The sequence below is a fragment of the Bufo bufo genome, chromosome 1 (genome assembly GCF_905171765.1).
Source record: "Bufo bufo chromosome 1, aBufBuf1.1, whole genome shotgun sequence".
NCBI lineage: Eukaryota > Metazoa > Chordata > Amphibia > Anura > Bufonidae > Bufo > Bufo bufo.
This window is the reverse complement of record NC_053389.1, coordinates 262,058,539-262,069,838: the sequence shown is the minus strand read 5'-3', so window position 1 is coordinate 262,069,838 and position 11,300 is coordinate 262,058,539. Positions and strand designations below refer to the sequence as shown.

At 46.4% G+C, this 11,300-nt stretch overlaps 1 protein-coding gene across 1 annotated transcript in view; it reads left to right on the top strand.

The window, feature by feature from the left end:
• The first annotated feature begins 503 nt into the window (after nt 1–503).
• PARVG (parvin gamma) overlaps nt 504–11,300 on the top strand; it is a 103,434-nt gene continuing 92,637 nt past the window's right edge. Inside the window, exons 1-3 of the mRNA XM_040439160.1 lie at nt 504–645; nt 862–927; nt 2,939–3,003. Coding sequence (XP_040295094.1) covers nt 867–927; nt 2,939–3,003 — 126 coding nt within the window. The 5' untranslated portion in view covers nt 504–645; nt 862–866. The remainder of the gene's footprint in view (nt 646–861; nt 928–2,938; nt 3,004–11,300) is intronic.

Below are 11,300 nucleotides of genomic sequence, written 5' to 3'. Positions count from 1 at the left end.
ACCCTGCTTGGATCTGGTGCTGTATTAATGTACCCTGCTTGGTTCTGGTGCTATATTTACGTACCTTGCTTGGTTCTGGTGCTGTATTTATGTACCCTGCTTGGTTTTGGTGCTGTATTTGTGTACCCTGCTTGGTTCTAGTGTTGTGTTTATATAATGAGCTTGTTATGGCACTGCATTTTTGCCTCCACCTACTGTGCAAGTCTCACCCCGTTAATGGCTTTCCTAGGTTAACATCTCTGAACTGGTCCTTCTGGATGGTCTCTACAAGTCCCTATGTTCATTTGATTATCTAGAATATATGACAGGCTGACACCTTTCAGGTTCCATTGATGCCGGATTAAAGGATTTTACTGTAATATTTTTTTCTTACTCCTCTGACATTTGTCACCATCAGGTTTGTGCTGCTGATTTCTCATTTACATCAGAATGGGGAAGTTTCTCATCTTGTCTCAAGACACAGTTTGTTTCACTGTCACTTGCAGCACAGGATGAGGAAGTGACAACTCAAAGCCTAAATTCACGTCACATTTTCATTTCCTAGATATCGCAGGGTTATACTAACTGAGCATGAGTTGGCCCCTGGCGTGGACTCAGTAGCTGCTTAAACACCTTGACCCGTGTCTTATTAAGAGGGCCAGTGAGGTAAGACATTTGAACAAAGGTTTTAGCCAGCCATGACTTTATTTATTTTATTTAGGGTTTGTCTGGTGTACAAAAATCCATTTTCAAGTCCTCTATTAGGAAAATCAGATTTCATAGTGGTGGTATGGTTCTTCAATTCAAGAGTTGGAGTTCGCCGATCTGATATTGATGACCTATCCTGATGTCTTTAATTTATTGGACTCTATTCTTCAACAGACCAAATGGATCCTGCATTTCAGTCTGGAGATTCCCAGCAAACATTATTTGATGAAGCAACCACAGGTAATATTTAGAGGGCACCTATTACCGGTTTTCGGATTACAATCAATGTTAGTTTGCAATATATTCATATTCATTTCTCCACAGTCTAATACTTATTATTAGCTCATTGAGCTGCTTTATGGAAAATTATAATTACAGAAGGATCACAGTAAATAATGTTCTATGCTCGCAGTTGCGTCACTACTAACTATGGCTCACACAGAATTCAGGGGCGCAAAAAATAAAACAAAAAACTAACAATGGGGATCATTCTACCTTCTAGCATACCTATCAGAATATAGTGTCCTCAGGGTGTGTGGTTCTTCTGAGGACACTATATTCTGATGGGTATGCTATTATTACTATTTACTTGTTCATTGCCTATGTATTTATTGACTGATTATTTGTATAGGGGTCATTTTCTGTACATAAGTTTGGGATGATGTTTGTATGTCGTGGCACTTGCCTCTAATCTTTGGCATTAGGTATTTTCCTTTGGTGTATACATTTTTGTTGATAGCTTCATCTCTAATACTAACAGTCACCTCAATATGAATATTGTACTAATGTATTGCCATCCCTCAGGGTAACTGCACCTTTATTTCTTGTGAGTTTCTCATCTATTTTTAATCATGTCATGTCATACATTTACTTAAATAAAATGTACTATTTTTTTGAGCTACAGTGAGTTTTTTGTAGGTAATCGTATTGATATAGAGATGGCTCACTGTTGGGGGTATAGACATATGTATTATACTTTTATGTCTAGTTTCACTATCTTTTTGATGTGTAATCTATTTGCAATAACGTTTATGGAAAATTTAGATGCAAAAAGTGTAAGGGGTGTGGCTATTTGTGGCCAAGTCTATGGGGTGGAGCTTGTAAACATAGAGAGCGGTTTGACCAATTCTGTAAAGCTTGAGGAATGCTAGAGAGTGGCTAGCTCTGACACGCCCCCGTTTCCTGTGAGCCGTGTCTCTGTTACCAGGGACGGATCTGACATCAGGCAGTGGACTGTAAATTAGGTGGAAGTGAGACCCCTAGTAGCCATGACTCTATAGGTTTTTTCAGGTGGATGCAGGCAGATTTTTTAAATTGGAAGTGATTTAGAAATTTGACTAGGAACTTAAAGTGGCCCTGGAAAAAAAAATAAAAAAATAAAAGTGGCCCCGTGCTGTAGGAGGGTCCAAATTGACAGAAGGTAGGCAGAACCAGCAATACCAGTGTGCAGCACAAAATACTGCTGCCTGCACAACAATATAAAAACTGAATCATCGTCCTGAGCAAAGCCGTAGCTATAGGGGAAACAGGGGAAGCTGCAGCTTTGGGGCCCTGACCCAGCAGGGGCCCATCCAGGAGGAGGAAGACTAAAGGATTTGGTCAGGGCCCCCTCAACAGTATTACACAATGAAATTAGATACAGTGACAGTATAGACAGTGTAAGAACAGCTGCCAGGCCTGGTCTGAGAGAACGATCTTTACTAGCCACAGGAATGGGGGCGGCATGAAAGGAAGGGGTTGCTAAAAATTTAGTGTGGGATGGAGCCCCATTCAAAAATTTGCTGTGGGGCCCAGTCAATTCTAGCTACGCCACTGGTCCTGAGGATGGCAATACAGTTGAATTCAGAAGGACACCTGCAGTCGCTGGCCAAGTGCATAAGTGTCTGATGCTCCTACACTAATTAATGCTGAGAGCATCAGATCATTATGTACTTGGCTGGCGGCTCAGAGGGGAGCTTGGTCGACCGTCTGGGAAATTTCCCTGTCGGGTCTACGGCCAGTCCGCCCATGATCGTGTCCAAGCACAGCCACCACTGCTGGATTGCAGGGTGTCGTAACCTCTGGAAACAAGCAGTGTATCACAATACGTTAGTAAGCGCCTTGTATTAATTTTGTCCACGTAATAATTGCCATTTGCTAAAGTGAGACAGCCCCTTTAAGGAATACTTGACTATATCTGACTATATCTGCCTTGATAGACAAATGTTGGTCATCATGTAAATGTGAACATTAATATGCTACTTGTGCGCAGGTGAAGTTCGAAAGATTTTGCAGCCGAGCTCAGAGAATGATGCAAAGCTTCAGGAGCTGAAGACGGTATGTTTCATATTTTATGTATGTAATTTCCATTATATGATAGTTATCAATTTGATTAGTGCTTACTTGATACTACAGAGCAATCTCTCAAATGTATGGTATATTCTACAGTACAAGGCTATCATTAGCAGTAGCATATTTAAAATGGATTATTAATGTCCCATCAAAATGACTTGTTATACTCCCTATGGTTTCTAGTCCAAGAGAGTACCTGGATGCCAATTCCTAGTCAGCTGGCAGATGGCAGGTTTCCAAGCCCAGACAGGGACACAGAGTAGCATAGTGCGAATTAAAACCAATTTGGACTTGAGAGTGTTGGAAGATGTTTGGCAAGTAGGCAGGGAACAATGTCAGGAGACTGGTTTAGGTTGGTGCAGTCTGATCTGAGGTGCAGAGTCTTCATTCTTCATTATTCTTCATTCTTCCCCCCCTTAACTCCTGCAGACAGGTCTACACTTTACAAATCAAATACCCAGGCCACAGTTCTATGAATCTAGGAATGTCCCCAGTAGATGGCCAGACAGTAGATGGCAAGCGGGCTAAACATGTAGTCGCTACAAATCTAGGTTGCAACAGGCAGGAGAATGTTAGATCCAAGACTGGATAAGAAAGTAGGGTCAGAAGGTCAGGCACAAACAGGAAAATAACCAGGAAACTCACCCAGATACTGATAAAGCAAGTACAGTGACCCAGTAGATCACTGCTAAGAGTTAATTGTTTGCCAAAAGTTAAACGTTGTGATTTAATGTTAAAATCAGTTATTTCTTTATGCACTTTGTAACCTACATGATTATGTATGGGCAATAAAAAGTCAATACTGGCAGCTTTAGCCTAGTTTCCAGGGTGATGGGCTGGTCCTGCCCCCAGCTAGTGTACGTTAGCTGAGAAAAGCTAGAGTCAAGACTTGCATGAATGAGCGCCTCCCAAGCAGGCCCAAGGAGAATCCTCATCCAGGAAACACCATTCTTGAGACTGAAAAGCTGCCAAAGAATAACTTAACTGTGAGACTACCCCTGAGGGAAAGAGAACAGACATTCACAGGAGGTTTAGAACCATCAAGGGCATTCTGGATTTAGATAGTAAGTTACCACCTGTTTATGGCAATAAGACTTTACTGCTTGTGTAAAGGGTATAATGCTTCAGTTCCCGTCACACTTTGAGACGGACTAACCATCTGGATCTAAGATTTCCACCCTACAACTAGAAGCTTCAGAAAGAGTTAATGAGAATTGCCAGTGGTTATTTGGGAAGATTGCAATGTGCTTAATTCACAGCCTGATAGGACGTTAAAACAAAAACAAAAAATATATATTTTATTAAGAACCTCTATATAAAATGGGCTAATCCACCCTTGTTTATGTGCAACAGGCATACAGGGATAGAGCGTATAAAGAGGGACTATCTATATACGCCATCTACACGCTTCAATTCCTGAAGTAAAGCATCTGTAGTGTGTTGGGATTTAATAGTTGGCTCCGAATTTTTACAGTCAGCAAATCCATATCACGTACAGGCGTTATATGAAGACCATCAGGGCAGATATTTAAGGTAAGGCCATACTCCCCAATTTTAACCCCCAGTGTTTAGGTATCAAACACCAGTACGGTGCACCTTAAATACCTGCCCTGGTGGTCTTAATATAACACCTGTACTTGTTATGGATTTGCTGACTGTAAAAATTAGGAGCCGACTATTAAATCCTTACACACTACAGATGCATTACTTCAGGAATTGAAGCGTGTAGATGGCGTATATAGATAGTGACTCTTTATACGCTCTAACCCTGTATGCCTGTTGCACATAAACAAGGGTAGATTAGCCCATTTTATATAGTGGTTCTTAATAAAATATATTTTTTTTGTTTTAACATTCTATCAGGCTGTGAAGTAAATAATTGAAACAGGAATGTATACAACTTGATATTCTTTAGTGTGTTTCGAAGATTGCAAAGTATACTTAAAGTGAGACTCAAGGAGGATTACTACTATCATTGTTGCTGTCTATACACACCTATTGGGAAAATGCTACACTGTTATATACTTTAGAAATTTGCCTATCGCTGTTCAGAGCCAAAAGAGTTCAGATATAGTAGAGCTGAGAGTGTTCGCCTGCCAGAACTTAAGCAAAAGCCTGCTGGTAACCAAGATAGAGTTGGAAGATTGTTTCCTAATGAAAGTTGGCCAAGTAAAGCTGTGTTTAATTACTTCAATACAAGTCTGGACTCAATTCCTTTCTTCACACACTTCATCCACAACCCTATTTGCACTGCTTCGGACTACAACGATTTGGGTTTTGGATATCCAGGTAGGAGCACCATGACAAGTGCTAAAGCCACACCTAAGGGACACTATAGGCAGCCCTCATACCACTCTGGCATTCTTACATCTGGGTATCAACACCACTATACTTAAAGGGACTCCATGTCCTCGTTGCTTCAATGCAACTGGCGTCACGACAACTTGCTCAGAGGGACATATATTTCGTAAAAACCTCTTAAGGGGCAAGGAATACCCCAGGTGATTAGTAGGCCCGGTGCACCTCCTCCTGCCTCTTCCCCTCCAGACTCGATGCACAAGCACTGGAAGAGTCGTTCCCCTTTTAGGTCCTTGGAAAATGACACCTTTCCATGCTGCGGAGAGCCATAGTGTCTGCTTGTCATGTTAACACCATGGCTCCAGCAGCCAACACGTTAACAGATTTCTGCATATGATCTCTGTATTCGATCATACTTTCTGCTATTATAGTATAAAATTATGTAAGCTGGAGCATTCAATAATGTAATAAAAATTGTTATGATAGTGTCACTGTAATGAGTCACATAGCTGTATTATAGAGCTGTGCTCCTAAAGCATGCAGGCAGTGGACCCATAAAGTTATGGCCGAACTGGGGGCAGAGCTTTAGGGGAGGACAGCATGATGGGGAGTTTGTCTCAGGAAGACCCCAGAGGTAGGGATAGGATAGTTGGTCAAGGGGGCGGGTTTAAGGGGATAATGGAGTGATAGGGATTGGGTAATTTGAGTTTAGGGGTGGGGGTCGAGGGGATAAAAGATTGAGACAGGAAGAAGAAGGGTGCCATTTTAGGTAGAGCAGAAAGGAGTAAAGGAGTCCACGCTGTTCAAGCTGAACTTACTAGAATGGAGCAACTGGAAGACACCATCAGGAGACGGAGGGAGGCTGCGGAGGTTCGGGGCTCCGGCTGGGTTCATGACCAGCTCCAGCATCTCTTAAGGGGGACGGCTGAGGCTTCAGTAACGTCTCAGCCCTCGGCGACCCAGCCGCAGCGGACCAGACCGCGGGCACGCTTCAGCCCACAGTCCTCTCCCCCCCCCCCCCCCCAGCCCTTCAGAGGACCCTCCACGCCGGGGGATGGTGGGGAAAGCTTCCTCCCGCACCCCCCGGCGTGGGAAGAATCCGACATGCAAGCGGAGCCCATGAGGTGGCCGGGCCCAGTCACCTCGTTCTACATCGGGATGCGGCGTGGGCGCGGGACCAGGATCGACAGGCACCTTCCCATGTCCTGGGGAGGAAGGTGCACCTCAGCGGGAGCAAGATGTCGGGAGACACAGGGCTGCTGTGGTTCCGGTCGCATCGTGCAGCAGGCCCCATCACCATCACCCAGTCTGCAGCAGGGAAGAAGCTCCGCCCCCTCTGACCTTTCCATAGAGGAGAGCAGCTCTAATGTCCCTGGCAGGAGCGCAGCTAGGGGACAGCGTGTGGAAGTGTTTGGGTCTGAAGCTGGAGGATCAGCGCAGAGGACACCTGGACTCAGGATCTTCAGCTGATGGGTTCACAGCACCCAGGCAGCCAGATGAGATTTCGTGGGGACCCTTAGCACAGGTAGCGGTGGTTAATTGGGGGGGGGGGGGGGCGGTGGGCCCTGGTGGATTTGGGTAGGGGCTTAGGGCAACTGTTGGGGGGATTAGCGGGCTTATTAGCAGGTTGAGGTACGGGGGGATGTCCCCGTTGCCAGCATGGGGGGTGGCGGGGGCCCTGGAGGGTCCAATATGGTGCGAGGAGGTAGTTTAGGGTTAGGGAGTAATGTGGTGTCGGTGCAAACGCAGGCAGGGGGGAGGTGGCGGACAAAGAAACGGTGCAGTTGCATGAAAAAGCAAGAGGGGAGGTATATGTTTGCTTTGAGGGTCCGTTGGGGGCTCATTTAAAGCAGGAGGTAAGGGAGCGTATTTGGAAGGGTGAATATGTGGAGATTTTTTCTTTGCTCCCGTTGGATAAGCTTAACCTGGATAGGTTATGGAAGGAAGAGGGCAAAAAAGAGGAGGAGGAGAAGCGTAGATATCATCTAATACCGCGAACCTTTCGGAACTGGTTGCAGGCTTTGCGATATTAGCGAGTGTGATAGGGGAGAAGGCGCCGGAATGCTGTTCGCCATTGTTTTGTTATTTGGATGCAATCGGGGAGGCGTATCGGGTATATGGGGGAATAGCGTGGCTGCGATATGATGACCAGTTCAGGCAGCGGAAAGCAGTACATCCAGAGATGAGGTGGGACCACAAAGATATAGCTTTGTGGCTGAAGGTGACTGCGCCCACTAGGTCAGGGCAGTCCTTTTGGGGGGAATCGGGAAGTGGGGGTCAATCCAGTGTCGCCGTTGCGTCCGCAAAAGGCCTGTGCTTCTCATTTATTGATGGGAACTGTAAATTTGGAGCCAAGTGCAAATTCAAGCACGAATGCTCCGTATGTGGGGGATCTCATGGAGCGACGCGGTGCTTTAGGGGAAACAGACAAAGAGGGGGAAATAGCAATAGCAAAGGCGGAGACGCCGGTCCGTCTTGAAAGGATGGAGCCGTTCCTAGATAGATACCCGGATAATGGGGTTGCGACTTTGTTGCGGGAAGGGGGGGGGAGGGTGTTTCGCTGGGTTTTAAAACATTCAGTTTGTTCCCGGGGATGCGGTGCTGTTGAAAAGGAATTTGAGGTTGGCCAGTGAACATCCGGAGGTAGTGGCAGAAAAACGTAAAAAAGAGGATGGCAGGCCCGTTTATGGATCCGCCATTTGTAAATTTGCGAGTGTCTCCACTGGATATGGTTCCGAAGAAGGAGGTGAATAGGTTTCGGCTTATTCACCACCTGTCTTTCCCAAAGGGAACGCCGGTCAATGACGGTATTGATCCAGCCTTGTGTTCCGTGGTCTATACCTCATTTGACGCGGCAGTTGCGTGGGTAAGAAGTTTGGGAGGGGGGTGCTGCTGATGAAGACTGACATTGAGGCGGCTTTTAGGTTATTGCCAGTACATCCGGATTGTTTGCATTTATTGGGGTGTTTTTGGGATGGGGGATTTTTTGTCGATAGGTGTTTGCCTATGGGCTGTTCCTTGTCATATGCATACTTCGAAGCGTGGTGGTGGATTCGTCTGGTTGTGAATCTATCATTCACTACTTGGACGATTTCCTTTGTGTTGGCCCTCCGGATTCGAAAGTGTGTGCATTATTGCTGCATACATTGAGTAAGGTGTTTGCAGCATTTGGGGTCCCATTGGCGACAGAGAAGACGGTAGGGCCGGTCACGGAATTTAGTTTTCTGGGGAATGTCATTGATACCATTGAGATGGAGTGTAGATTGCCGAGGGACAAGTTGGAGGACCTAAAAGGGGATGTTGCGAGGGCGGCTTCGTTAAAAAAGTTTAAATTGCGCGAGCTTCAGTCACTCCTGGGGAAACTAAATTTTGCAGGCTGGATTATGCCCATGGGGAGGGTTTTCTGTAGGAGGTTAGCCGGGGCGACTGTGGGCGTTGTTTCACCACATCACTATATACAATTGGGAAAAGAATTCAGAGCGGACTTCCAAGTTTGGAGTTCCTTTTTGGAGAATTATAACGGTCGCTTGCTATTCATGGGTGAGGTGGTGAACTCGTTCGATTGCGAGTTGTTTTCGGACGCGGCAGGGGGTTGTTGTTTTGGTGTTTACTGGGGGGGGGGGGGGCAATGGTGTGCTGGCAATGGCGTGCTGGCAAATGGCCGGAGAGTTGGGCGGAGAATGGCTGGCTAAAAAATTCTGCGCTACTGGAGTTTTTTCCTATTGTGGTGGCAGTTCTCTTGTGGGGGGAGTTTTTTTGGGATAAAAAGGTTTGTTTCCACTGTGATAACTTAAGAGTGATTCAGGAGATAAATGGGTTTCCGGCCTCGTCGCCTTTAGTGGTATGGCTGCTACAGTGGCTGGTTTTGGAGTGTTTTTTTGATCAACGCTTGGGTGGTGGCGGTGCATGTGCCAGGGGTTGACAACTGTGTCGCTGATGCTCTCTCTCGTTCACAGTGGGATCGATTCTGGCAACTGGCCCCAGAGGCAGAAGAGTTTGGGAGGGATTGCCTGAGCTGTCTGTGGGATCTTCTGGAGGGACCGTAGCAGGGCTTGTTCAGGCATCATTGGCGTCCGGTACGTGGGCGACATATTTAAAGGCGTGGGGGTACTGGGAGGAATGGTGTAGTAGGCTGGGTGTTAGGAATGGGGAGTTGGAAGTTTTGCTGTTGTTGTTCGTAGGGCATTGTAGGGAGAAAGGGTGGTTGGTGGCAAAAATGAATAGTTGCATAGCTGGGTTGGCCTTAGGGTTCAAGTTGAGAAAGATGATGGATTTTACGAAGTCCTTTTTGGTCACAAGGGCCCTAAAAGGTTGGCGTTGGTTAGGGGCAAGGGTGGATAGCAGGAGGCCGGTGTCTTTTGAATTGCTTTTGGGTTTAGGTGAACAGGTAAGGAGGAGTTGCAGTTCGGCTTGGGAAGAGAGGTTATTTAGAATGGCATTTTCTTTTGCGTTTTTTGGGGCGTTGCGATAGGGGGAGTTGGTTTGTCCGATGGTTAGTCGGGTGGGGGGGTTGCTTAGGGATGATACAGATTTGTTTCACGATAAGGTGGAAATTGTCATCGGCCGGTCAAAGACGGATGTGGAAGGAAGGGGGCAGAGGGTGGTTTTGTTCGGTATTCCGGGCTGTGAAATGTGTCCGGTGCAATGTATGTGTGAGTATGGGGCAGATATGAGGATGGGGATTAGACCACTGTTAGTGCATGCTGATGTGTCTTTTTTGTCCCATTTTCCGTTTACGGCAGTTTTTTCTAAATGTTTAGAGTGGTTAGGGCTGGGTCAGGCGGGGTAGTCAAGCCATTCGTTGAGGATCGGAGCGACGACGGAGGCGTCTCGATGGCGCTTGGACAATGAGAATATTAAACGGATTGGGTGTTGGGAGTCTGTTCGGTTCAGATCTTATATCCGATTGAATCGTCTATAGTTTAAGGTGTTTTTTGGGGGGCAGGGGTATTACAATGGGGGTGGTTGTTAATGGCGGTTGTATTGTTCTGTGTTCTGGTTTTTCCTCGTTTCAGGTGCAGTACCAGCCCTGGTGTGGATCCTGGGACATTCTTACATTTTTTGGGGGGCTGTCCGGGCCGTGGTTCAGCCGGACCGTCAAAAATTTGGATTTTGGAGGTGGTGGTAAGGTGGTTGGGGCATGGTTTGGAGTGGGGTCCTGCCTGAAGTGCATCATTTTGCGAGTCTGGATAGAGCACCTGATGTTTTAGTGCTGCATGTGTGCGGCAACGATTTGGCGGTGCGGCCATTGCAGGAGCTACTGCATGACATGAAATTTGATTTGTTACGGGCTTTGTTTCCGAAGTTAGTCACAGTATGGTCGGACATTGTTCCGAGGATGGTATGGAGAGGGGCTAGATCAGTGGAAGGGGTGAATAGGGCGAGAGTGAAGTTGAATTGGGCAATGGGTCGTTTTATGGCCAGGAATGGGGCGGTGGCGGTGAGGCATACGGAGCTTGAGAAGGGAGTTGGTGTTTTTTGGAGGTCGGATGAAGTACATTTAAATGCAGTCGGGTTAGACATGTGGATTTTGGTTTTACAGGAAGGTATCGAGACGGCTTTAGGAGTATGGAGGGCCGCATAGACTTAAGGGGTCAAGTCTGTGCGTTGGTGGCGGGGGATGTCCTTGACGTTGGTTTTATTCACTGGTGAGGATGATGGGAGGGTTTCGCGGTTGGGGCTGGACTCCCAGTTGTGGAGGAATTAAAGAGGGGGCCATTCAGTGGTGCCTCCAAGCTGGCGGGCAATGGCTGGAGGCAAGATGGCACCCCGGTAGGGTAATTCAGTTATTAGGACCTTCCCTTGCAAGAAATTAATTATTAGAGTTTATGGTTTTATATATATATATATATATATATATATATATATATATATTGTGAGACAGTGACAGGTCTCACTCAGGTTAGAGGCATGGAAGGGGTGCATAGTGTGGTCCACACCCCTGTTCCACCTCAGGTGAGACAAGCTGGAGGTAATCAGCCTGG